Raw genomic sequence first — 27,009 nt, 5'->3', positions numbered from 1 at the left:
ACCTTTAGTGAGGTTTTCGGTGCTTTTTTTTTTTTCCTCATCTATTAAATAAGGATATTAATGCCTCCCTCTTTGGGTTGTAAGAATTAAATGTGACCTCGTAAGTGCCTGACCCTTACTGGGAAGGCTTTACATCATAAATGGTAGCTCTTTTACAGTGAGCCTTTACTTCATAGATAAACATTTAAGTTCTAGCACTGAAGATCCTCCATATGGTTCCCTCTCTTCCCTACCCCTCAGGTTTTCCTCTATTCATTCTCTGCTGTTGATTAGGCAGCTGAAGGGGATTCCTCACACACAGCCCATCTTCTTGGCTCTCTATTTCCTTTGTTTGAAATACCACTCCACCACCGTCACATCATCCAGCCAAGTCTGTACCTTTTCCTTCTAAGCTCCTAACATCTCATGAATGCTTCCAGATGCACCATACCCCACAACAGTCTCTCATGCCTAGTACATATGTATAACAAAAATTTCATGAAACATTTACTGTGTATACAGTATTTTCAATTTATTCTGCTCTAAAAAAAAAAAAAAACAGAAAAAGGGGTCACAAATTCAGGAGTCTGGGTGAGTAATATAAGTGATTAAAAGGGAGGCGTGGGATTTCCCTGGTGGCCCAGTGGTTAAGACTCTGCCCTTCCATTGCAGGGGTCATGGGTTCCACCCCTGGTTAGGGAACTAAGATCCCGCATGCCAAGCATTGCTGCCAAGAAAAAAAAAAAAAGCATGATGATCAACGGTATGTGGCACTGGGCCTCAGTGTCTGTGGGACAATAGGGAGTGGTAGGGACCTTGGAACCAGAGAGCACAGGCCCTGTCTAAAGAAGACAGTTGCTGTTCAAGTCCAGACAATTGCCAGCTTGAATACCCAGTGTTAACAGATCTTTTGAATTCAGGACAAGTGGCAAATTAAGATACTTTTGTGCAATCTCCCAATTTTTAAGTGTTGTCAATTTTTTTTTTTTTTGGATGGGTACCATTTTTAAAGTCTTTATTGAACTTGTTACAATATTGCTTCTGGTTTTTTTTTTATGTTTTGGTTTTTTGGCCCCGAGCCTTGTGGGATCTTAGCTCCCCCACCAGGGATAGAACACACACACCCTGCATTGAAAGGTGAAGTCTTAACCACTGGACCACCAGGGAAGTCCCTGTCAACTCATTTTTGAAATTTTAATGTGTCAGTATATGCCAAGGCAATACATCCACCAGATGTGGACCTTGGCCTGCCAATTAGCAGCTTCTAAATTAAGAAAATTAACTTCCCAGGGAATCAAATTCAACTGACTAAATTTCCAAGAGATTGTATGTCACTATATTTTGACCTGTAGCTCTTTATAGTTTGAAGCAAGGACATAAAGGTGAAAGATTCTTTGCCTTGGTTGGAATTTTCCTGCCTTAAAAAAAAAAAAGGACTCCAGTTCCCATCTTTTCCCAGTTATTCAGTTCCTTATCAACTCTATCCCCAAGTGGCCTCTCTGCCACCACCAAGGCTACAATGATACTTTCTTTGAACACGGTAGTTTTAGTGTCTTAGCCAAAGACAGGTTCGTTCACTTACCTTGTTTACTAGAATTCACTCACATCAGGTCAGTACATAGCAAATCATTTGCCCTTGGCATCCATCCAATCACTCTTCTCCAAAGCTAATTTCTGTTGTGGCTGTCTTTGCTCCTGCCCAGTTGGAGGAGTGGATCTGAAGAATCAAACTGAGGAGCTATTTTCTTGGATAACTTAAAAGAAATTACAAAATTTCTCATCCCAACATGTGTATATGAGAGTGTGACTCACCCCTGAGAGTTAACTGGGGCTAATTATGACTAGCCTGACTTGTCACAGCAAAACATCTGGCATAACTTGCTTACTCTCAGACAGGGGAGCTGCCTCCACCCTCTCCCCAAGCACACGCTTACTCCTGAAGCTCACCATTTTGATAACAAAGCGTATGCCTGTCAACGTATGATAATTCCAAATGGGAGGGGACTCTGGAATGCTTGAGTAGGAATTCAGCTCACAATTAAGCCCTGGCAAGATGAAATCACACGTTGGGGAGAGAAAAAACGTCCTCCTCACAATGATAAATGGAGACATCAGCAGTTAAGAATGGTGATTGCCTTTTTCCCCCTCTATTTTATTTTTTCCTATTTATATGCTAACCCTTTACCCAGGGATCCCATTTACCAAGGAAGCTGGATTTCTCAGTTTTGTTTCAGTGATATTCCTCAAGGCTGGTGTGTTTTCAGCACTGCAGGGGAGATTCGAATAAATACAGAAACGCGCAAAAATTCAACACCTTCCTTCCAGGGATTCACTCCGCTCTCCCACAGCCTGCAGTGAACGGTAGGAAATGTATACCCTTTATCTACTTATATGGACTCCATCCCTCCTTCCTGTGATACCCTAGAAGAATTCGTTTCAACTCACTCTCACCTTTCTCATCCTGTCTTGTAAGGTTTCCCAGTAGGATGCAATTTGGCCAGAACGGTGACCTTTAAATTAAGGATAGTACCTATTTGAGACAGGCTTTACATACAGTATCATATTTAATCCCCGCACGATCTCCATTTTAAGGATGAGAAAACAGGTTTGATGATGTAAAGAGATTTGTTGCCATTAAATCAAGATAAAACAGTTGGTGTTGGAACTGGGATTCAAACCCACCTATTTCCACAGCTGCCTCTACTAAATGACTACAAATACCAGCATCCCTTACAATGCCCCAATGCGCAGACGTACTCTCCCCAAGGGCCAGGCTCCTTGGCTCTCGGCCCCCACTTCCCCGTCCTAGAGGTTGGATCGAACACCCAATCAGATGCTGCCGCTCCCTCTTCCCCACCAATGGGAAGGCTGTTGCTAACGTACCGGTTATATTTTTAGCTCTCCAGTACTCTGGCACCCTGAGTCGGCCGGGTCTCGCTGCCCGGTTGGAACTCGCGACGCTAGGGGAGGGGAAGGGAGAGGAGGGGAGGGGAGGGGAGGGGAGGGGAGGGGGAGGGGAGGGGGAGGGGAGGGGAGGAGAACGAGGTAAAGGAGGAAAAAGAAGGGGAGGGGCGGAGTGGGGCTAGGCGGAGGAGGCGTGTGTGTGACGCTCTGGAACTCGCTGACGCACAAGCAAGTAGTCCCTTGAGGTGCCCCAGGGGCTGAAGCGCTCAGAGTGTGGGGGATGGGAGCTCTCGGGCTCAGGCTCCCTCCCCTTTTCTGTCCCCTCGGAGTTTGCCCTCCAGTCCAGCGTTTCTCTACAGCAGTCAAAGAAAGCGCATTTAAACCCGCACGCTACCGTTGCTCTCTGCCCCTGCCAAAAAGAGTGATCAAGGAAAAAAAAAAAACTGCAAACCGTTCGTAGCTGGAAACTTTCGCATCTCGCCATCCCACGTGGGTTTGGCGGCTGTTGGGCTGGAACCGTCTGGAATGAAAATAAAGACCGGGGGTGGGGAGAGTTGGGGAATGGGCGATTGAAGAAGGGATGGGAAGACTTCAAGCGCAAGCTCCCAGCGGCCCCGCCTGGCAGTCCAGTCCGCCTATGACCTCACTGGGCACAGGCCTCCCTATCCCCAACTCCGCGCCCCGCACAGTCACAAACTAGCCGAGTGGCCCACGTGGCCATAGCCCGGGCCAGGGGTGCCGAGCGCGCGAGAGTGCCGGGTTCGGCGAACCTGGGTCAGCCGCCCGAGAGACCGTCGGGTGCGCAAGCGCGGCGTCTCTGGCACGGGCAGGCGCCACCCCCAACGGCGGGGGCTGTTACTAGAAGACATGTGGCTCTGGTGCCCCTTGGGGGGGGGCGCCGACCTGGGAGAAACTACGGGTGCGTCCGCAGAGGAGCTGAGCCCCGCCCGGAGCGGGCAGGGCACAGCTCGCGCGCCTGAGCGGAACCGGCGCTGGCCCTGTCCGCGCCGCGAGGTTAACGGGCGCCAGAGGTGGCAAGCGGAAGGTTAATGTGTCGCTCAGCTCCTTTTCCTGGCCGTTCAGCCTCTACCTCGCCCCCTCTTCCTCCCGCTCTGCCCGGGCCCAGGTTTCCCCCTCGCCCTTCCCTCGACGTTACGCGTCCCCCGACGAAGCACCAGGAACTCGGAATATTCGGGCTAAGCCGCGTTGATATAGGTTTGAAACCTTCACAGAGTTCCAGTCAGCCGGCTGGGAAGTAGTCCCGGCCCGGCGCTCGGCCCCGCCCCTGCAGGGCGGAGGGACGCATCACGCAGGGGTGGGGAAGCCGGATCCGTGCGCAGGGTTGCTAAGGGTGAAACTTTTCATTGACTTTGCTCACTTCGGGCAGGGGCGCGAGAAGGAGCGGGTCGTCGGCGGGGAGAACCGAGTGGCTTGGGCGACGCGGGGCCAGAAGGGCAAGACCGTCCGCCGGCCACAGCTGGGACCGTCTTCCGTCCCGCGACACAAGCAACCCTCCGGTCCTCCAGCCTCGCGCCGTCGCCGCTGGCCGGCCCGCCCGCCCTCTGTCCCCCGCCGCTGAGCCCGACCTCCAAAAAGCTGAAAGAATTATTATTGAGATCATAGCCCATACTCCCCTCACTCGCTCCCCCATCCTCAACGAAGAAAAGGACACATCGGCTCCCGGGAAGGGAGAGCAACCTCCGCCCCGCGCCCAGGACCACCCTGGAGGAAGAAGCCGCCCCGCGGCCGGCACACCGCCCCGCCGCCGCGGAGACCCGAGTGAGTGAGTGGGGGGCGTGCGGGCGGGGGGGCTCCCCCGAGACCCAACAGGCCCGACGCCTTCCCCTACCCCCGCCCCACTCCCGCTCTCCGCTTTGGTGGACTCTCCACGTTGCTGTCGCCCCCCCTCTTACACCTGGCCAACATTTTCCGTTCCCCTTCCGCCTCCTCACTGGACCCCACCTTTTCCCCGTGCTCTTCTTTCCCTCACGTTTGCTCTCATCCTGGGGTATCCCAGAGCCCCTTTCTCTCCCTGTTCCAAGTGTGGCCACCTCCTGGGTGCGGTGCATTTCCTCCCTTTTCCCTCCGTTCTTCATATCCTAGAGAGTCGCTAGATTTTCCTCGTTCCCCGCGAAAACATAACTCCCACCACCATTAAATAAAATCAGAAGAAGGAAGGGGATCCAGGCCTTGTTTTTCTGCTTTTCCCGTGTGCGGGGTAGGAGGGTGGTAATAATTAATAGGGCTTATTTTTGGCCCTGTGGAGCCTGAGGGATGGAGGGTGGACACCCCCCTTTTGGACCGGTCAGTGGTGACTGTCCTCTGGCCGCCGAGCCAGAATTTACCATTTGGCTTTAGCTCTTTATCCACGTTAGTGTTTTAAGGGGAAACTGGGCGGAAAAAAGTACCCTTACAGCAGTATCAGTGAGTGGATTCAGGTTGACCCTGGTGAGGTGCCTGGGAGGAAGAGCCTTACTCCTAAGCTCCTGTCCAGAGGATGGACTGTGCCCTTGACCAGAAAGGGAGGGGGAGGAGGAGGGAACAGAGAGAGGAGGGGCAGCTGGCAGCCCTTTCCCACCCCCTAGAGGAACCAGAACCCCACACAGTAGGCGTCAACTCGTGGGCTAGCCGAGGGGGGTCCCTGGTGTCTGCTCAGTATCTAACCTTTCTTTTCTTCTTCCTGCCCACCCTACCGTGGGAGTGGGTCCCTCATCTTTGATTTAACCGCAGAAAAACATCCCTATTGCTTTCTTGGGTGCCTGCCCCCATCCCCCTCTTAAGCGGAGGGGGAGAGAAGCTTGTGTGGGAGGAAGGATTAGGGAGGTTTAACACCCTGCAGGGGAGCTTTGCCGAGGATCTGGTAAGTCTGGTCAATAGAGCAGGCCTTGCAGCGGAAGGAGACTCACAAACAATTTTTAAGTATTAGAAAATGTTGTCAGATGTACAGTTTTTTCTTCCCTGCCCGGGAACTCTTTCCCATTACCTAGCCGGGTCTGGTTACTCGGACTTGGATTAGAAGAGGGGTGAGGCTTGGGCCCTGCTGGCGTCGGGCCTTCTGATTGTCCGCCCGGCGCCTCCCCGCAGCTTAAAACTGGGAATTTCTTTGGCCGAGAGGACGGGAGAACTGGGTTTATTCCTGCCGTTCCATTCCTGGTTGTGAGGTGCTACAGCGGAGCCCGCTGGGCGTTAAGTGAAAAGGCTCTTTCTCTTTGAATCCGCCGTCCCTACAGCAACTCCAAAGGGAAACCACCCAGCCCAAGGAATACAGATTAAGTGGCAGGGGTTTGGGGAGGGGGAGGGATGTGACTCTTATCTATCCCGGCCTACCGCCTTCACCCAGAAAAAGCTCATTAGAAGCTGTTAATTCAACGGTCTTGCGAGGCAGTGAAGAGAGAGGAAGAAAGAAAAGTTCAGTTTTTCGGGAAGCCGAGACATGGATATGGTGGGCGACACAATACGGGGAGTAGGCCTTATGGGTAGAATTTATATAAAATGTATTAGGCGGTGGGCGGGGGGGGGGGGGGGGCGCCAGTCTGCCACAACGCGCATGTGCATCGGAAACTTTTCCTCGGTTCTCCCACCCTCCTCCAGCTCCCCTTACTGGGCATGCGTAGTTCCCCGGCTGAGTCTTCGCAAAGTACGCAGGGAAGTGTAGTGTGCAGAGAAAGTAGGTCGTTTGCTCCAACCTGAGCGTGAGGTTTCTGAAGACTACAATTCCCAGAGCGCAGAGTGCACCTTTGCCCCGGGCCTCCCCGTGTATGTTGGGGTTCAGTCAAGTCTTCCTGGCTTCAGAGGAACCTGGAGAGGCCTAGAAAGGGCCCCCTTTTTTTTTTTTTTTGGCCGCCCAGCGGGGTTTTGTAGGATCTTAGTTCCCGACTGGGGATGGAACCCAGGATTCGGCAGTCAGAGCATGGAGTCCTAACCACTGGACTGCCAGGGAATTCCCAAAAGGGCCCTCTTAGTCGGAAGGAGTCTCGTAGTCAGACTTGGGCTTGCACAGTCCATGTTTTGGGGAGATGGTGTGGGACACTGGGGGGGGTGTGCAGTCAGTTGGCACAAGTCCTGGTAGCCTTTCAACCACACCCACCCGTCTGCCACCGAGACCAGTGTGGTGGGGCCACCCCCTGTCCCGCCAGAGCCGGGCTCCCACTGCCCAGCACCCGGTCTGTGACACCTACTGGCCTTGGCAAAATTGAGGACCCTGAGTCCTCTTTCCACACTCATTTGAATCTGGTAGTGCTTGATTGTCCTATGATTTGGATGTTAAGGCTTGAGGTGCCTGAATATTTTACAGGTGCTCAGGGTTTGGGGGCCCAGTGGGTTCCCTCACTATCCCTCCTTTTCCCCTTTAAAACAACTTTTTCTTCCTAAAAACTGTCCTTCGAGTTTTTGTCAGAAGTTCTCTGGCGTCTCCATTTACCATATCGTTGACTTGCAGCCTCCTTTCAGCTTCTTTCTCCCCTCCCCCGTACGCGGGCCTCTCACTGTTGGTGGCCTCTCCCGTTGCGGAGCACAGGCTCCGGACGCGCAGGCTCAGCGGCTATGGCTCACGGGCCCATGCCGCTCCGCAGTATGTGGGATCTTCCCGGGGCACTAACCCGCGTCCCCTGCATCGGCAGGCGGACTCTCGACCACTGCGCCACCACGGAAGCCCTCTTCCCCCTTTTTTGACATTCTCTTGAGCACTTACTCCTTTAAAACTCAACACAGGGATCTGAATCCAGGATGAACTTTGTTGTTGGAATTAAAGCAAATGAAGCAGGATAAGATTCTAAATAAAAGGGGACAGAATTTTACTCTCATATTTGCAACTTTTTAATATGTTGACAAAAGGTAGATTTTGCTGTTGTTAAGCACTTAGCCTTTTTTTTTCTTTTTGCCACATTTCTGGCCTTTTGTGCCTGAGTCAGGGTTGGAGAAAGTCTTTGAGTCCTCTCCTGCGGCTTGACTTGAATCTACTTGTTCCTTTTATTGAAGGGTGGTTATTTAAAAATAATTTTACCACATTGTATGAATATTTAATATATAAGCTCTAGAATTTGTCCAATAGCCTTAAAAAAATGAACAAACTGATGTGAGTGGTCACTCCTATCTTTAGTTAAAGACAGCACCAGTGCTTTAATCCTCTGTTCCGTAAGCTTCTTGAAGTCAAAATTAGAGCTTGAGCTGCTAGAGCAGAAAATCTCATTCTGGTTGTCCGTCGTTTTTGTAAGGTTCCACCCCACAGCCATCTGGCCTGGCCTGTTCTCGAGTTGAAGAAGCGAAGGTGGCATTATCTACTTCTGATTTGTGCAGCAGCATCACTGAGGTATAAATTGGTGTGCCGCTTTTTTTTTTAATAAATTTATTTATTTATTACTTATTTAATTTTGGCTGCCTTGGGTCTTCGTTGCTGTGCGCAGGCTTTCTCGAGTTGCGGCGAGCGGGGGCTACTCTTCGTTGCAGTGCCCGGGCTTCTCATTGCGGTGGCTTCTCTCGTTGTGGAGCACAGGCTCTAGGCTCACGGGCTTCAGTAGTTGTGGCACGTGGGCTCAGTATTTGAGGCTCGTGGGCTCTAGAGCCGCAGGCTCGATAGTTGTGGCGCACGGGCTTAGTTGCTCTGCAGCATGTGGGATCTTCCCGGACCAGGACTCGAACCCGTATCTCGTGCATTGGCAGGCGGATTCTCAACCACTGCGCCACCAGGGAAGCCCCTGGCGTGCAGCTTTAGTTGCTAATGCTGCAGAAAATGGTTAGCTGGGCAGGGCTGATGACAGTGATTCTATTGTATTTTGGGGTAGGAGGCTTATTTCCCAATGACTTTGGCCTGCATTTAAAATGCTCCCATTTTGAGGCTGAACTGTTCAGGGGAGGTGATTTAGAAGGCAGTTACGCAGCAGAGTTTGAGAAGGCATAGCAGGGTGCAGGAGCCCTCTGGACCACATGGCATGCCAAGAGGCCATGTGGTTCCTTGAGAGAAGGGTCATATGTCATGTTCAGGTTTTACGTTTCAAAAATACTTTGAAGACACTGTCTTTAACTCCAGGCCCATTCTTGGGAACCAGTGCCAACTTTCTTTACAACCTTTTAGTCTCATGTGTGTTGGACACATCTAGTGGGCCACTGTGGCCCTTACAGGCCTTTGTTCTTGAGGGGAGGCCCATGTCCTGGTAGCTATCTTTGCGTCTGGTGATGAATCCAATCCTCATAAACAGAAAGCTCCTTATCTTTATCATTCTCCTTCTCTTTAAACCTAGAAGGACCCTGGAATTGATCTTTGGCGACCAGGAATAGACATCTGAACACACATGGAGATTGTATTGGAGGCTGGGATAGATGGGGAGAAAAGAGTCACCTGAATCCTGAGCCTCCCTGTGGAGGGCTCAGGAGAGGCCATGCTCGTGGCACTTCTTTTGGTGCCCCACGTGACCCTTTGTCTACTCAGACCTGAAGTGAGGGAGGGGCTAGACATGGCCAGCGTCATCAGATACTCCACATTAACCCAGTGCGTTTTCTCTGATACTCACCCCTGAGAGCTTTGCCTGAGGGTTCCGTCCTTAAAACGCCCTGGGGAGCCATGGTCCCAGGCCGTAGCCAGTTGGGTCAGGTGTTCGAAAGCTCAAGATCCTCAAGCCTAGAATTAGCACCTGGATACTGTGTGCTGGACCCAGAAGGGATTTTAATCGAAATCCAGCTCCAGGGACAAAAGATGCCCTTGACGGATAGTGGATCAGTCTTGTCTCTGTGCTGAGCTCAGCAGCACATTCTCACCCAGAGGTCTGGTTAGGAACATTTTCTGGCTCTGTCGGCCCTCAAAGATGGCCCATTTCAGTTCAGTTCTCCCATGGCATGAACCTGGACCTGCCCTTTTGGAGAAGGTGAGGCAATTAGGATCACTGGCTCTCAGGACCTCACAGATCATCTTCCTGAGAAATGAGGCTGGCCCAGACCTCAGGAATAAACCTTTTTGACCTCTGTGGATCTGGCTGTGAGAGAATCCCAAAATAACAAGCTGAGTGTTTATGTTGGACTGCCTCCTCTCCAGGGATCTCCAAACATGTGATGAATCTGGTCTGGTGCCAAGGACAGGTGGTCAGACAGTCCCTGGGAGACAGAGTGATGATGGGTCCCCAGCTGGAGGCTGTAGGGTGATGGAAAATTTCTTCTCTCTGCCCACCTCATCACCTACACTCTAGCCAGAAACTATAGAGATTTCCCTCAGGCCACACCGGTACTGCTCTTAAGGCTTTGTTGGCCTACAGGGCCCACTTCCCTCTCCTTTCCTCTGCTTCCCTAGGGCAGCCCCTAGTCAGTAGTTTCCTTGTTGGTCCATGCCTCTGATTGTGATAGGTCTTGACTTTTTCCTGGGGATCATGCCCCAGTCTCCATTCTTGGAGGCTGTCTGGATGGAAATGCTCGCCTTGGTTACACTGTTCTGCAAAAGAATCAGCTCTGCAAACCCAGAGTGAGCCAGAGCACACGCACACCCAGGGAACTCAGGATAACAAATTGGATGCGATTGGAGTCCTGGCCTCCCGTGAAAAGTTGGCAGTGCTGCTTCCTGTTCAGTGACCTGTATCCCTTTCCATTTAAGGGGTTGAAACTAAAGATTTTAAACTCCTGTCTTGGCCTGTGACAGTTTGGGAGTGGGACTTCACCGAGATATTGCAGAGACAAGTTAGCAAGAGCCTTCCCTTCTCCATCTGATTTAGGAGCTCGATTTTTTTGGTGTCACTCATAAAGTGACCTGAATTCTCAAAATAGTGGAAACCACAGTACCCCTGTTTCTTTAGAAGTACTTAAAAATATTTATCAAGTGCCGACTAAAATATCATGTTACTGATGAAACTAAGGCTCAGAAAAAAGGGACTTGCCCACAGTCACACATATAAACCTGTCACTAGTGCAGCAGAAATGGGACCCTGAGGCTATGTGATCCAAAGTTGGTGCTTTTCTGTCTGATGCCCACTGGCTTTCTGCATATCTACTCATGAAGCCTTTCTTTCTCATTTTTCAGCGTTGTCTGGAGCCCAAGGCTGCCCACCTTACATTTCCTACCACTGTCCTTGGCTTGTGCACGTGCCTGTGCTGATTCTCTGCCTAGGAAAGGACGATGCAGCTGGAGATCAAAGTGGCCCTGAACTTCATCATCTCCTACCTGTACAACAAGCTGCCCCGGCGCCGGGCAGACCTGTTCGGTGAGGAGCTAGAGCGACTCTTGAAAAAGAAATATGAAGGCCACTGGTACCCTGACAAGCCACTGAAGGGCTCTGGCTTCCGCTGTGTCCACATCGGGGAGATAGTGGACCCCGTGGTGGAGCTGGCCGCCAAGCGGAGTGGGCTGGCGGTGGAGGATGTGCGGGCCAACGTGCCCGAGGAGCTGAGTGTCTGGATCGACCCTTTCGAGGTGTCCTACCAGATTGGTGAGAAGGGGGCTGTGAAAGTGCTCTACCTGGATGACAGCGAGGGCTGTGTTGCCCCAGAGCTGGACAAGGAGATCAAGAGCAGCTTCAATCCCGATGCCCAGGTGTTTGTGCCCATCGGCAGCCAGGACAGCTCCCTGTCCAACTCCCCGTCACCGTCCTTTGGCCAGTCGCCCAGCCCCACCTTCATGCCCCGCTCCGCTCAGCCCATCACTTTTACCACCGCCTCCTTCGCAGCCACCAAGTTTGGCTCCACCAAGATGAAGAAGGGGGGCGGGGCAGCGGGTGGGGGGGCGGGGGGCGGGGCAAGTGGCCAGCCGATACCCCAGCAGCAGCCCCGCATGGCCCGCTCTCCCACCAACAGCCTGCTGAAGCAGAAGAGCCTCTCTCTGTCTCTGCATTCACTGAACTTCATCGCCACCAACCCAGCCCCTCAGTCCCAGCTCTCACCCAATGCCAAGGAATTCGTGTACAACGGCGGTGGCTCTCCCAGCCTCTTCTGTGATGGGGCCGATGGCCAGGGCAGTGGCACCCCGGCCCCCTTCGGGGGCGGTGGGGCTGGCACCTGCAACAGCAGCAGCTTCGACATGGCCCAGGTGTTTGGAGGTGGCGCCAACAGCCTCTTCTTGGAGAAGGCGCCCTTCGTGGAAGGCCTCAGCTACAACCTGAACACCATGCAGTATCCCAGCCAGCCGTTTCAGCCCGTCGTGCTGGCCAACTGACTGCCCACCTGCCCACGGGGCCAGGAGCACCCAAGACCACAGAAAAGAGAAAGGAAAGGAAAGGCCAAAAAAAAGAGGAAAAGAAAAATACACAAAAAGATTTCCAGTCTTCTCACTCTAACTTCTAGAAACATGACCCAGCCCGGGCATGGAGTGGGAGGGGCCCCTGAAGCACTGAACAGTGTTTAGCTAGCCCCCTGCTGCTCTCCTGCCTGCCTCCAATTTATTCGGTTGGTTTGGGTTTTATATTTCTTTTTCTTTTTTTCTTTTTTACATGTAGTTTTCTATATAACATCTTTAATTAGTGGCTTCCTGTGCTAAGAATGGTCCAGATGTGAATTGCTGCTCCCTGCTCCCTCCCTCCCTCCCTCTCTCCCTCTCTCCCTCCCTCCTTCGCATGCCTGGTTTAGGGTTGGTGTGTCCCAGCTCACAGGGAAGGAAGACAGTGGCTGGGGCCTGGCCCTCCTCAGAACAGGGAGAGACTGCCCCGTGTCACTGTCTTCATCACCCAGCTGTCCTCTCACTCAGAGCCATCCAACCTCAGCAGGCCTGCTCGGGCCCTGCCACCCAGATAGGTCTGACTCCAGCCCCCGCTTCCTCTCAGGCCTGGGCCCTAGGGAGCTGCCAGCTGGCCACTTGACACCCTCCCCCTAGAGCTGAAGTCTGTGACTCCAGGGAGGTTAGCACTCTGTCTGGTGTCCCTTTCATCTCTGTCCTGTGGCCCCATGCCACCATTCCCACCTGGCCCAGACCATCACCGAGGCCCTGGAGACCCAGCCATTGGCACATGTGGCCTCTCTCATGTAGCCCCTTCTTTCCTGGGCCTGAGTTCTTGGGTAGGGAGGTGGGGTGAGTGTAGGTGTGCGTGTGCATGCGTGCGTGCGTGATTTGCTCTCCTGTTTTAAAGGATTCCGAGCCATGTGAAACTTCCCCTCTGGGTGTGATTCTGGGTCGCAGCAAGTGTTTATTTATGTGTGAGGGTGGGGAATGCACTGGGGGTGGGTTGTCAGTCCTTTTGTGGGGTGCTTCACGTGGTGGCACCAGACTGGCTGAGCCTGACGCTTCCAGAGGAAAGCACTGCAGAAGGAACTGGTTTCCAGACTGCGGAGGGATCTGCACTTTTGTTTTTGACCAAAAAAAAAAAAAAAAAAAAAAAGGTTAGCAGTGAGGGGCTGAGGGAATGCCCAGCCTCTGATACCTAAGAGAAGTCCCTGGACTCGGACCCTCCTATTGTGTGACCTTAGCCCAGGGTGGGAAACGCTTACCTGAGCGCCCTGGGGGGTGGGAGTTTTGGGTCAGTGCCTGTAGTGGGCAGTCCAAAGCCTTGAATTGAGACTTTGGTCTTTTGGCTGTAGATGTTGCTTTAATACATTTCTTCCCCTGCCTGCTTGAGAACCTCTTGGTACCTCTTGCCATCCCCTCACTGTCCGACCCAGGCCCACTGGGCCCAATGCTGATCTCGAGCAGGCTGGGCTGGACAGGCGCTTGGCCACAGCAGGCGCTGTGTCTGGATTCTTGAAGAGCTCTCCCCACCTCTGCTGGAGAGAATTTACCTTGACCCAACCCTAGTGGGCTAGCTTCCACGCCATGACGCTTTGGCAAGTGGGCACGTAGCATCAGGGCCCCCATCACCAAAGCCTTTGGCACCCCACCCTCTCCTCCCCAGTGACCCCAAGTTGGCAACTGCTGTGGCAGCGGATCCGGCCCAGACGGACACTGCCAGCCTCCTCTCCCTGCAGTGGGCACCAGCTCTACCTCCCCGCGCGGGGCAGTGCCCTGGCTCCTTGGCCCGGCACCGTCTGTCCCCCCTAGACTTCTCAGGGGCCAGCCCCGTCTGGGCCACCCTCTCCCGAGCCCTCAGCTCCCGCACAGGCGACAGGCCCAGGCTGCTCTCTGGGAAAGGTTGGATGCTGCCTTATGCCCCCTTCCAGCCCCTCTTCCCCCACTCATGCACACAGGCACCCACCACACCCTGGGCGGCTTGTTCCTCACCACATACAGGGAGGGGGAGACCAACCCCTTAGTGTCTTTTGAAATACGAAGAAAAATGTGTGATCAGGAGCATGACTCCTGTGCTGGGCTCTTGGGCCCACCTCAGTCTGTCTCAAATCTAGGCATTTTTGCTTCAACTTTATTTTTTTTTTTAAGAAAACAAAACAAAAATCTGCACTAATTTACCTGGTTTCATAGGAAAACTTTTTTTTTTTATTTTTTACATTTTTTGGTGTCCGTTTGTATTGAATAATTTGCTACATTTGTAAAATGTAAGAGGTATATATAATATATGTATATTTCTAACGTAAAGGTAATTTTTTTCTTTTCAAGATTTTTTCTTAAGAGGAGAGAAAGATATTTTTTCAGGAAAAACAAACTTTAAAATAAAAAAAGAGGAGAATAAAACCTATTTCTCCCCTTTCCCCATCCTCTCTCTGTCTACCCCCCTTTCCCAGGAACAAGTCAAAAGGTGGATCGTCTTGTAAAGGAAGTAAACTTTTAGTCCAGAATGATGTCTTTTTCTCAGTGCAGTGAGCTGTAGATTCTCTAGTTTGACCCCTGGGGATGGGAAGGGGGGCACTGAGGCAACATGGAGAGGAGCTCGCGGGAGCAGGGTAATGAATTTGTTTTCTTTAGTGAAGGAGGAATACAATCAAGTGTTTTGTATTCAGAATGTTGTGCAATATTTTGGAATGGAACATTGGTGTGTTTAGAGATTTAGTTTAAAAACAAAACAAAAAGATTGATCAAATCTGTACAGTTTATATTGTTCCAGATTTTTTTTAAGTTTGTATTAAAAGCATGATATATAATAACCTTCTGCTTGCTCCCTGCTTGTTTTGTTTCTGGGGCCCCTTTTGGGATGGGGAGAGTTGGAGTGACCCAGCCCCTGTGAACCTCACGAAACGATTAGTCATCCTCACCTGACCCCTGGGTGGGCACAGTGTCACAGGGCCCTTTTACCACCTCTCCCCTCGGCCCAGGACACTTCCGGGTGCCCATTCCCACAGGGCCTTTTCCACACGGAAGCAGGTTCCATGAGGTTGGGAAGTGCCCCGCTCCCTCTGCTGACAGGTGGTGAGAACAGGACACACCTCTTCTGGTATTTGGCCATCAGAGACCACTAGACCCTTAGGAGTGGGCAAGGATGAGAAGAGCCTACCTAGGTCAGGTTCCATCCAAAAACCTGGTGCTTAGATTCTCGACCCTTCTCTTGGCTGGGCAATTCTGGAGCTGTTTCAGGGTTGACGTGGCCTGCCTGAGCCCGGGGCTAGGGAGGAAATCAGCGTCTCCTCCCTCTTCCTTGGTACCTGGTGCCCCTCCCCAGCAGTGATGCACATCAGCTTCGCAAGGCCCAAGGGTTGAAGATGTCAGCTAGGTATTTGTTGAATCTTATTTTACACTCACAACAACCTGGTGATAACAGGTATTATCTCCATGGTACAACTGAGAAATGGGCTCCAAGTTAGATTACCTGCAAAATTCATAAAACTAGTAAGTGGGGAAGCTGAGATTTTGCCCCATGTGTGACCTTTTCATGTATAAAACTGTGGAAACTGCTATGGAAGAGTGCCACTGGGGTGTGGGGGGAGGGCTGCCACTGGGTGTGGGAGAGGTGACAGGCCTGGGGGATGCCACCTCCATCCAGGCTGGGGCAGGGGGCAAGCAGCTCTTCTGGGGCATCAAAAGGACTGGCGTTTCCTCAGGCCCCTCACCCCCCAAACAGGCCAACACCGATCCCTCCCCACCCAAGTGTGTGAACTGGGCCTAGAAGCTCTCAGGCCAGACATCCCACATCTGCACAAGGTCCCAGGAGCCCTTGATGTCTGGCCCCTCCATGGGCCGCTTCCTTCAACAGAGCCTGTCGAGGAGAGAGAGGCCCCAGTCCAGGATGCCCAGGCCCTGGCAGAGCTCTCCCTTTCCTCTGCCCTGGCAGGGAGAAGCCCAGCCTGTCTCAGTGTCCCTGTGCACAGGTTGCCCATTGCCTGTGGGCCCCAGGTCCCCTCACATACTCATTCCTATTTATGTTAATATAAATAAAACACCTAGCACAGGTTCTACTAGAGTAGGGGCCCATACCCACTCCCACTCACCCATACCCACTCACTCATTCCCACTCCCTGTGCACGTGCCAGGGAGCTGACAGGCCTGGGGGAGGCCCAGCTCAGGTGCCGAGATCGCCTTCCCGGGCAGCCCCTCCAGCTGAAAGAACAGAGAGTCCGGGTTTGAACAAACCTCCAAATTCTCCATGGCTCAGGCACAGAAATGATTCATTCATATGTTCTTGCCTCCATTTATTCACCAATTGCTGGCTCTGAAGGGGTGCAGTGGGAGACCTGGGGGTAAGGAGAGAAAGAACATTCTGGTAGACTCAGAGTTCCTTGGAAAAAAGGCTCACTTATTCACAAACACTCCATGAGCACCCACTGCCTGCCTGGGGAGCACAGGTGGGACAGCAGTTACAGGAGAGGTGTATACAGGGGGCCTGGGAGCCCAGGGATCAGGAGGCAAAGAAGAGCCAGGAAGGAGAAAAGCAAGACCAAGTCCCCTCCACAGGGAACGTGTCAGGAGGGCGCCCATCAGGGAAGAGTCTAGACTCTGCTCCCTGAGAAAACAAGGATTCCAATCCCAGCCCTGCCGCTTCTGAGCTGGGTGACCTCAAGCAACCACTCCACCTACTCAGGCGTCTCAGTTCTCTCACCTCTAAAATGGGTATAATAATTACACCTACTTGTGAAGATTAAATGAAACAGTGAGTGGAAAATGCTGAGCACCGTAGCTGGCCCAGAATAAATGACAAGTACCATTTCATCAGCAGGGCCATAATCATTCATCCTCAAACACCAGCAGACAGCCCAGTCCTGGATGCTTCCTTGAATCAGCAAACAGGTCGAAACCCAACCCTGCCAACAGCGGGACCAGGCTGGGGTGGAAAAGGAAACTCCATTCTCAAAGCAGACACCAGGCTGGCCCCCAGTCTGCCCTCTGCAAGAGTGGGAAGCTGCTTGTCCCCCAGCAAGGTAACATCCTGGGACGTATACTAATCACCCTCAAAATAGTTTCTCCTGGAGAACAGATGGGTGGGTAGGGGTAAGTCATGGTGGCAGGAGAACCCTGCTCCATTCGTCACTGCTTGCCTGAGTCAGCACCCGCCCTTGGGCCAAGGGGATGCCACTGTCTGGTCCCCTCACTGCCACCTCCCCCAAGTGAGTCATGGGGTGGAGGGGCACACTCTTACCCTCCCTCCTCCTTTCCCTGGGTCTGGCCACTTCAGCCAAGTCCTGAGTGGGCAGGGCCTAAGGACAGGCTGGGACCAGCCAGGAAGTGTCCAAGCCCCTGGGTGACAGGAACCTGCTGATTTTCTGGGTTTTAATTTGGGGAATTTCACTGCCAGCGAGAGAAGTGGGTCCTCACAGCTGCCGACTCTGTGTAACCTCAAATATCTCTCTCCCCTCTTGACCTCTGTCCCATTTGTACGAGAGGCAGTGAGGCTAGGCGCCTGTCCAGCTAGGCCACTTGGGCTGGTCCCTGGGTCAGCACCTCTTCCTGCCCCACTGGCTCCTGAGCCCTGGTGAGGGCCCTGGAGGACCCTGTGCTGTGGCACCTTCCTCAGGGAGGGGAGAAAAGAGTGATGGGCTGATCGCTGGGTGGGACCATAGGGCTACCAGCCGAGACCCCCCACAGGCATGAGGACCTGATCAGAATACTGCTGACCTGTGGCAGGGTTGGTGAGGCCAAGCAGGAGAAGAGGCCTGGTCCAGCCACCTGGACATCTGGGTCCTGAGGCTGGCTCTGCCCTAACTGACTCCAGTAAATCACTCAACATTCAACGTTTACCATTCAACATGGAGGCCCCATAAGTGCTGGACACTGTTCCAGGCATCTTCCTGAAGTGATGTTCTAGGAACCACAAACAAATAAGTGAAGAATTTGTCAGATGGTGAGGATGTTCCACTAAGACAATCAAAACTGGTGATGGTAGCTAGTGACCAAGTGGCTCCTTGAGATTGGGCAGTTGGGGGAAGGCGAACCTTCCCAAGGAGGGGGCTTTCAACCTGCAATTTGAATTACAAGAGAATTGGCAGAGAGAGCAGAAGAGAGGTCAGCCACTCCCAAGGGCGAGGTAGAAAATAGTACGGTGTGCTCAGGGAATGAAAAGGCCAGCAGTAAACAAGAGACAGGCAAAGATGAGGTCGAAGAAGTCCTCAAGGCCGCATCATGGGCCCCATAGCCCAGGTGGCGAGCTGGGATCTAACCTCCAATGTGAGAGTTAAGTCTCTCATGCCCAGGTTGCTGCATCTGTGGCTAGGAGCAGAGATAGAGTTCTCTCACACATTCAATCAGCAAACCTCCCCAGAGCCCCTCCTCTGTGCGGGGTCCAGACCTGGGCCCTGGGCACGGGCCTGCTGGAGGACAGGGAGACTTCTAGTGGTAGAAAAGTGGAGTAGAAGACAGACCCAGGTCATTATGACTTCAACACCTTGATCAGATCCACGGCAGAAGGAAGGTCAGCGAGCCGCAGGAGGCTCCTATCCAGCCCCGGAAGGCTCTTCAGAGGGTTGATAGAAGCTCATGGGGGAGGAGCTATGGCCCAGCACACATGCCAAGTACTTCAGGCTGGGCTGGTACGATGGCACCTGGACTCTACATTGAGGGGCTCCAGGCGGTGGGCAGGGAGATGGGAAAAGAAACAAGACTCCTGAGCGGAGGAGCGAGGGGGTAAAGCCATGGGCACAGCAAGTGCAGATGACCCCCTTCACGGAGCCACACAGATATCCAGGGGGCAGAAATGTAAAACTAAAACTATAAAATGTTTAAAAGAAAACAAAAGAGGGACTTCCCTGGTGGTCCCGTGGTTAAGATGCAGCGCTCCCACTTCAGGGGTGCAGGTTCGATCCTTGGTCTGGGAACTAAGGTCCTGCATGCTGCACAGCCAAAAAACAGAAGGAAAACAAAACAACAAGAGAAAATATTTGTGATCTTTAGTTATGCAAAGATTTCTTAGATATGACTCCAAAAGAATAATCCATAAAAGAAAAGACTGATAAATTGAACTTCATCAAAATTCCCTTAGATACTGTTAAGAGAATAAAAAGACAAGCTATAGACTGGGAGAAAATGTAGGCAAAATACAGTCTTTGTAAAAGAGCTTTTATAGAGAATCTATGAAGAACTTTCAAAACTCAATTATACCATTTTGCAGGATATACAAATATCAAATCACTACACTGTACACCTGAAACTAATATAATTTTGAAAGTCAGTTATATCTCGGGACTTCCCTTGCAGTCCAGTGGTAAAGAATCTACCTTACAATGTAGGTTCAATCCCTGGTCAGGGAACTAAGATCCCACATGTCCTGGGACAACTAAGCCCACGTGCTACAACTACTGAGCTCTCGTGCCTCAACTGGAGAGCCTGTGTGCAGCAAACTACAGAGTCCACGTGCTCTGGAACCTGTGCACCACAATAACAGAGCTCACGCGCCCTGGGGCCTGCATGCCACAACTAGAGAAGAGAAAACTCAAACACCACAACTAGAGAGAAGCCCATGCACCACAACGAAAGATCCCACACGCCTCAAAAAAGATCCCGCATGCTGCAACTAAGCCCCATGCAGCCAAAAATAAATTAAATAAATAAATAAATCTTAAAAAAAAGTCACTTATATCTCAATTTTTTAAAATCCTCAATTATAAGAAAACAAACAGCCCATCCCTGGTGGCGCAGTGGTTAAGAATCTGCCTGCCAATGCAAGGGACATAGGTTCGAGCCCTGGCACGGGAAGATCCCACATGCCGCAGAGCAACTAAGCCCGTGCACCACATCTACTGAGCCTGTACTCTAGAGCCCGCAAGCCACAACTACTGAGCCCATGTGCCACAACTACTGAAGCCCGTGCGCCTAGAGCCCGTGCTCTGCAACAAGAGAAGCCACCACAATGAGAAGCCCGCGCACCGCAACGAAGAGTAGCCCCCGCTCACTGCAACTAGAGAAAACCCGCGTGCAGCAACGAAGACCCAACACAGCCAAAAAGAAAGAACAAACAACCCAGCGCAAAATTGGGAAAAGATTTGACTATATCAAAAGAAGATATATCGATGGCAAATAAGCACACGAAAAGATGTTCAACATCATTAGTCATTAGGAAAATGCAAACTAAAGCCACAATGAACACAACTATTAAAATAGCTAAAATTAAGGGACTTCCCTGGTGGTCCAGTGGGTAAGACTCCGCGCTCCCAATGCAGGGGGCCTGGTTTCAATCCCTGGTCAGGGAACTACATCCTGCCTGCATGCCGCAACTAAGAGTCCATATGCCGCAACTAAGACCTGCCGCAGCCAAATAAATAAATAAACAGATTTTTTTTTAAAGTTAAATCAAATTGAACATTTGGAAAAATAATAAATTACTTTTTTTTTTTTTTTTTTTTTGCGGTACGCGGCCCTCTCACTGCTGCGGCCTCTCCCGTTGCGGAGCACAGGATCCAGACGTACAGGCTCAGCGGCCATGGCCCAGCCGCTCCGCGGCACGTGGGATCCTCCCGGACCGGGGCACGAACCTGTGTCCCCCGCATCGGCAGGCGGACTCTCAACCACTGCGCCACCAGGGAGGCCCAATAAATGATTTTAAAAATAGCAAAAAATTAAAAAGAAAGGCCATACCATGTGTTACGGAAGATGTGGAGGAATTAGTAACTTTTATACACTGCTGGTGGGAATGTAAAATGGTACAACCACTTTGCAAATAATTTAGAAGCTTCTTTAAAAGTTAAACTTCTGGGGCTTCCCTGGTGGCGCAGTGGTAAAGAACTGCCTTACAATGCAGAGGACACAGGTTCAATCCCTGGTCAGGGAACTAAGATCCCACATGCCGCAGGGCAACTAAGCCCGAGTGCCACAACTACTGAGCTCGCACCTCAACTAAAGCCCACGTGCCGCAAAACTACAGAGCCCACACGCCCTGGAGCCTGCATGCCACAACTATAGAAGAGGAAAGCCGCACGCCACAACTAGAGAGAAGCCCGAGCGCCACAACGAAAGATCCCACATGCCTCAACGAAGATCCTGCGTGCCACAACTAAGACCCAATGCAGCCAAAAATAAATAAATAAAATTTAAAAACAGATATTTAATTTTTTAAAAAGTTAAACATCTACCTACAATATGATCCAGCCATCCCATTCCTATTCACCCGTAAGAAAAGGAAATAACTGTCCATACAAAGACTCGTACACAAATGTTCATAGCAGCTTTATGTGTTAGCCCTAAACTGTAAACAACCCAATGTCGTTCATGGGGAGAATGGCTGAACAAACTCTAGTACACCCACCCTATGGAATACTGCTTAGCAATAAAAAGAAATGAACTACTGGGACTTCCCTGGCAGTCCAGTGGTTAAGACTCTGTGCTTCCACTGCAGGGGGCCTGGGGTTGGATCCCTGGTGAGGGCACTAAGATCCCGCATGCCGCGTGGCACGGACAAAAAAATAAAAAATAAAAATAAAATAAAGACCAAAAAAAAAAGAAACGAACTACTGATACATGAATGAAGCTCAAAATATTAATGCTGAGTGAAAGCCCTAGCAAAAACAAAAAAAACCCACACATACTGTTTCAATCCATTTATAGAAAATTCTAGAAAATGTAAACTAATCATGCAGCAAGAGAAAACAGATTAGTGGTTATCTGGGGACAGGAGAGGAGGAATGGGAGGGACTGGAGGGAAGGATTAAAGTGGGAACAAGGGAATTTTGGGGGGTGATGGGTATATTCATTATCTTGACTTTCACGGCATATAGTATGTCAAAACTTACCAAATTATAATCTTTAAGTACGTGCAGCTTATAGTTTATCAATTATTCCTCGATGAAGCTGTTGGACAAGACAAAGTCCCTGCCCTCACCAAATTCATGTTCTAGTGGGCAAGATAAATAGTAAACCTCATAAACAAATGAGAAAAATACCCTCAGGGAAACAAAAAGGCGTCACATGGTGAGAACGCGGCAGAGGGAGGGGTGAGGAGGGTGCCTCCGAGCAGGTGCAGTTCCTCCCGTCTCTGTGCCCCTCACTCCCTGGGGCGGCCCCCTTCCTGTTTCCCATGGTGAACGCTTAACTCTCAGCCGCTGTGGGGCTTTGCACAAACTGCTCTGCAGCTCAGCTTCCTGAGCCATGGGGGGCAGGGGGCAGGGGAGATAAGGCTGTGTCCTCTCACGTCTCGGCGTCAGCACGGGGCCCCGCAGTCGGTTCTCTGCCCAAGGGGGCCTCTCACCTGCTCTGGCTGGATTTGGGGACAGGGAGAGCAAAAATGCCAGGAGCAGGAAAATAGGCTTCTCAAGAGCCCAGCTGCCTTCCTCTGAAAGGCACCCCAGGGAGCCTGTCCCTCAGGACTCAGGGCTGCCTTCTGGGAGAGGAAGGTTTGGAACAGCGGGCACCCCTCTTCAGCAGGGCATGCAGAGAGGCAGGAGGGGCTGAGGCGTGCCAGGCCCGGGGACAGGCCAGGTTGGCCTGAGGCCCAGAGGGGCGGGGCAGGAGGTCATCGGCCATGGGCAAGGGGCCCACTTGGCCCTCTCTCTGGACACAATGTCCTGGACTGCTCCAGAGCTTGGCTGGCAGACAGGGAACAGTGACTGGCAGAGGGTTCGGGGAGCCGGCCGAATGGCGGGGGGGCGGCCGGGGGGAGCAGCCTGGCCTGAGCAAAGGGCTGGTTCTTACAACCTGTCCTGCCACCTTGGGCAAGCAGAGGACCAGCTTGTCCGGGAGGCAGGCAGGGGGCCTGGCGCCCTGTGGGGACCTCAGCAATCCCTTCCTACCCTGTGCCCTAGTTGCCCTGTATCACCAGCAGCTGCCGTAACGTGAGCTGAGTTCTCCAAGAGTACAGAACCCTGCAAATGGCAGTCCAGCTGCTCACTGTTGTGGCCTTAGGCAGGTCACAGGCTCCCTGAGACACAGAACTTCACCTGAAAAATGGTGTCTACTTCTTCGGGCTTCAATGCTTGGGAAGCATTTAGGATAATTACCCTCACAGAGGAAGCCCTTGATGGAATAGTTTGCTGTAATTACCACATTATAGCAGCAATAACAATGTTCATATATTGAGGGCCTCCGGGGTGCCAGGAGATTTACCTACATTGTCTTGAATCTCCAGCAGCAACCGGAAAGCAGCTTTATCACCCTCATTTTATAGGTGAGGGAACTGAGCTCCAAAGTGACACAACTGATATCAGGGGGCAGTGGCTCCCTCAGTAGGAACCCAGCCTCCCCTGTGGGCAAAAGGGTTAGGGCCTGATGGGTGGACCCTGGGGGGTTCCTTGTGGCAGAGCTGAACCAGGGAGGGGCCGAGGGGGTGCTAGGAACTCAGCAGCAGAACCCAGAGACCTCAGCTGCTTCCCATAGGACTCTCCTAGATCCTGATATACAAGCCACGGTAGTCAGCAAGGGATGGAGGCAGGTGCAGGAAGAGATGCATTCGTACATTCAGAAAATACTGATGGAGGGAAATACAGTCTGGTGTTGCTGTATATGGCCTCTGGAGTCGGACTGCCACTTCGGACAGACACTGTCACTAGCAAGCTGTGTGGCCTGGTGACTCCCAGTTTTCCATTGAAAGTGTGTTTGTCCCTGGGCAAACCAGGACTTTTGATCACCCTACCTGGAGGAGTTACTCCACTTCTTGGTTTCCCCAACTGTAAACGGACAACAATTCTCACCTCAAGTTGCTGTTTGAAGGTAAAATTAACATGTAGCCCTGGACTCACACTCCAGGCCCGATAAAGGTGAGCAGGGTTAGAGGCATTTCATCTCATCCTGGCAGAGGCCAAGTAAGAGGGGAGGAAGGGAGGTGTGATTGTCCCCATTTTGCAGATGAAGAGACTGAGGCTCCCATTGTGTCTGAGCAGCACAGAGATCTGGGCAGATACCTCCTTCATCCCAAAGCCTGTTCTTAGAAGGTGCTCAAAACGTGTTGGGTTGGCTACCTCAGAGAGAGAGAGACCATGGGTGGCACTGCAGGGGATCCCCAGGTGCTCCCAGGGGTCTTGTGCGAGGACAGCCGGGCAGGGCCTGCTGTGCTGCACCAGCGGGCCCTTCAGCAACAGCCTCAGCTGCAGCTGGCCGGGCCACAGGGCAGACCTAGACCACGTGCTCCCCGGGCAAAAGCCAAGGTGCACTGGGAGTTGACTGGCCCAGTGGGGCACCGCCTACCAGCCCAGGGCCAGGCCCAGGTCCTGCACTTTGTCAGGCCCTGGGAGGGGTGAGTGGAGGATAAGGACAGTTCACAGTCACCTTGCTAAGTACTCAGCAGGTGCTGAAATGCGGGGTTCTTCCCTAAGACCTTAGAAGGAGGGCCTGCGAGCAGCACCATTTTATAGGTGGGGACAGTGAGATTCAGAGAGGCGGTTTACCCAAGGTCACCCAGAGGGTAGGCGGAGGTACCAGTCACCACTGGGCTTCACTGCCTGACTTTAGAATTCAAGATACTGGTGGCCCACACACAGTGGGATGGGAAAAGCAACTGCGGAAGACTCCTCAGCAGGGGACCTCCAGAGCCCCCAACGTCAGGGCCAGGAAGGGAACTTTTGTTCAGAGGAGGAAGTCGTGGCCCCAGCCGGAGCTGGGGCTCTCACCGCCGACTGGGCTCCCCTGGGGGGCCCAAGGACCCTAGCGAGGGCGATTACCCCCATCCCCGCGTGCACCCCAACTCACTGTGCCCTGCTGGACAGCTGCCTCAGTTTCCCCTCGGGCACTAAGCAGAAGGGGAGGGTGCCGGGCCAAGCAAGGCAGCGCCGAGGGAGGCGGCCCTGTCCTCTCCTTTCCCAGCCCCACACCACAGCGGAGCACGAGGGGAAGGGGGAGGGGAGGGGAGGGGTTACGTAACGGGCGCGGGGCGGGGAGGGGCGGGGCGAGGTGGGGCTGGGCCGGCGTCAGCGCCGGCGCCGGGTAAGGGGAAGGGAGGCGTTGGGGGCGCCCTCTCCCGGGAAGAGCCAGGCTGTTCCGTCTTCTCCACACTAGGGCAGCCCCCTCCGCGCTCCCTTACCCGCTCCTGCCCGCGAGTGCTGGGGAACCCGGCGGGCCTACAGCTGGAGAGACCGAGGCCCAGAGCGGGCGCGGCGGACTCGCCGAGTCCCGGGCTGGGCGTGCGGAGTGGCCGAGGCCGCTCACCGCGGGGAGTCTCCTGCTCAGAGCCACTCGCTGGCTCCCCAGTGCCCGACCTCGGCGCCCCGCAGCCTCCTCCCCAGCCCCTAGCCAGGCCTTGTCACACCTCCGGCTCGGGCCTGGCTGGGAGCTCAGCAGCGCCGCGGACCTGCCTTGAGGCCTGGAGGCCGCCCCCCCACCCCCCGCCCGAAGGTCACCCGGGACCCGAGGGAGCTCCCGGCCCGCGTCAGCCGCGCGCCGCCCCGTTCCCGCTGGAGCGCCTCTGCCTCCCCCGCTCGCTGGCGGCCGTTCCTGCCTCCCTGCTCGCACTTACTTCATCCGGCCCGGCCTCGCTGTTATTTATATCCGCGTCTGTCTCTCCAGCACAGAAGGGAGGCAGCAGCAGGCCCGGCGCTGAGGCCTGCAGGCACACCTGGTGCGACAAACGCCGCTCGCCGCTGGGCCCACCTTTGGACGGTAGACTGAGACAGCCCTGTGCCTAAGGCCCGGCAACTGCCACCGGAAGTCGTCCCCAGCCCAGAGTCCCACCTTGACGGCAATGGCTCTCCCTCCCTGCCCCTCGTCAGGGCATTATCTTGGGTCTCCGTGTTGCATCCTAGGAAGCTCCTAAAGTAGGATCATCGGGGCCACTGGGAGGCTGCTTAACAATGCTGATTCCAGGGTTCCGCACCAGGTCCCTCTGAGTGGGCCTCCCGTGAATGATGCCTGGGACTCTGCATTTGCAACAGGCTCCCTAGTAGAATTACGAGCCTTTCTAAGATTTGAGAGCGGTCTGTGCTGTGGTTGCTTTTGGGAGAGGGAGAAAGCAAACAGTAGGAGGGTGGCGGATTGGGACTGCCCCTGCTTTGATTTGATGGAGCAGGATGGAAAGACCCCGCAGGGGAGAGGTTAGGGCAGAGCCATTGACGGCCTCTGGGGAGGGTAGCCTGGGAGACTTGGCCGGAGAATGAATTGTGGACGCTGAGCAACACCCCACCCCCACCAGTAAAGCCCTTTAACGCCAACTAAGGGACAGACCCCCACCGTTCTCCTGCAAAGTGGGCCTTGGCCCCGCCTTACAAGGCTCAGTTTAATCCCTTCATCCAAGCGCTAGCTAGACCCTGGGTTTGGAGAGCGGAGTACCATACTGTTGCTGCCCCGCCAGTCCAGGAAGAGAGGCGGGCAGCAAACATACAGCAGTTACAATCACGATCATAACTGTGATTCGATGGAGCAATGAAGGCTCAGAGCAGAATTGTGAAGGATGAATAGGAATTCCCCGGGGAAGATAGGATACAGGAGGGGGCATTCCAGGCAGCAGGAACATCTTGTTCAAGTGCTCAGAGGCCTGAAATAGCAACCTCTGTAGGAATCTATGAGCAGTTTGGTGAGGCTGAGTGTCAGGAGCATGGTGAAAGATGAAGCTGGATGTGCAGGGCAAGCCTTGGCCAGGCGAGGAGGCCAGTGGTCCTGAGTGCATGGGGGCTTGGAGCCCCTGGAGGAGGGATGAGGAAGAGGAGGGATGGGAGGGAAGCTAAACACAGGACACCGCCACAGCAGAGGTGGCAGGGCCTCCCTCCCACCCCTTCCCTGTATTCCCATGGCAGCCCCCTATACCCACTCTGGCTCTAGAAGCTCAAGCTGGAGACTGCCAGGGGACACTGGACCCCATCCCAGCTGGGTGTGATGTGCTGTGAGGCCTGGAGTAGGTGATTTTTGTGCTCCTGGGTCTCAGTTTCCTCATCTATAAAATGGGGGCAGCACTAATCCCTGCCAGTCCCTCCTTGGGATGAGAGTGAGGAGCAGAGGAAATGGATAGGCGGGAGGAGCTTGCTTGTTCTGAGCAATGTTGAGCACAGACCTAGGCACTTGCT

The 27,009-nt window shown here is 53.0% G+C and overlaps 3 protein-coding genes and 1 long non-coding RNA gene across 14 annotated transcripts in view; 2 read left to right on the top strand and 2 right to left on the bottom strand.

The window, feature by feature from the left end:
* The window catches only part of ACO2 (aconitase 2), a 67,651-nt gene extending 64,700 nt beyond the window's left edge, over window positions 1–2,951 (bottom strand). Inside the window, exons 1-4 of one of the 4 annotated variants that reach the window (XM_049693915.1) lie at window positions 2,863–2,951; window positions 2,431–2,489; window positions 2,182–2,245; window positions 1,562–1,696 (exon numbers count right to left, since the gene is read on the bottom strand). The gene's annotated coding sequence lies outside the window, so the exon portion shown is untranslated. Of the gene's footprint in view, window positions 1–1,561; window positions 1,734–2,181; window positions 2,323–2,430; window positions 2,490–2,862 lie in introns of those variants that run through there. The other 3 variants (XM_033405143.2, XM_033405142.2, XM_033405144.2) reach the window with 3 other exon arrangements.
* The window catches only part of CHADL (chondroadherin like), a 195,847-nt gene that overhangs the window by 24,975 nt on the left and 143,863 nt on the right, over window positions 1–27,009 (top strand). The gene's annotated exons all lie outside the window — the stretch shown is intronic.
* On the top strand, window positions 2,206–14,817 carry TOB2 (transducer of ERBB2, 2). 6 transcript variants are annotated; one of them, XM_033405145.2, is made up of 3 exons: window positions 3,054–4,662; window positions 8,097–8,191; window positions 10,880–14,817. In XM_033405145.2, exon 3 carries the CDS (start codon window positions 10,976–10,978, stop codon window positions 12,005–12,007), a length of 1,032 nt encoding a protein of 343 aa, XP_033261036.1. In that variant the 5' UTR covers window positions 3,054–4,662; window positions 8,097–8,191; window positions 10,880–10,975; the 3' UTR covers window positions 12,008–14,817. The 6 variants fall into 6 exon arrangements, with proteins under 6 accessions (XP_033261039.1, XP_033261036.1, XP_033261037.1 ...); XM_033405146.2 differs by having other exon boundaries at window positions 3,054–4,666; XM_033405148.2 differs by lacking the exons at window positions 3,054–4,662; window positions 8,097–8,191 and adding an exon at window positions 2,206–2,340.
* Window positions 13,141–26,283, bottom strand: LOC117196470 (uncharacterized). 3 transcript variants are annotated; one of them, XR_004476660.2, is made up of 3 exons: window positions 24,707–24,838; window positions 21,820–21,920; window positions 13,141–18,927 (listed from the first exon to the last, which is right to left on the bottom strand). It is a non-coding gene; the product is annotated as an uncharacterized LOC117196470 (long non-coding RNA). The 3 variants fall into 3 exon arrangements; XR_007469959.1 differs by lacking the exons at window positions 21,820–21,920; window positions 24,707–24,838 and adding an exon at window positions 25,470–26,283; XR_004476661.2 differs by lacking the exon at window positions 21,820–21,920 and having other exon boundaries at window positions 24,707–24,846.

Source organism: Orcinus orca, chromosome 11, assembly GCF_937001465.1.
Source record: "Orcinus orca chromosome 11, mOrcOrc1.1, whole genome shotgun sequence".
Classification (NCBI taxonomy): Eukaryota; Metazoa; Chordata; class Mammalia; order Artiodactyla; family Delphinidae; genus Orcinus; species Orcinus orca.
Note: the sequence above shows the minus strand (reverse complement) of the source record. Positions and strands in the feature narration are given on the sequence as shown.

What these genes read in the sequence shown, in the direction of transcription:
- TOB2 (XM_033405148.2), top strand. Translation starts at nt 10,976, where the DNA reads ATGCAGCTGGAGATCAAAGTGGCCCTGAACTTCATCATCTCCTACCTG.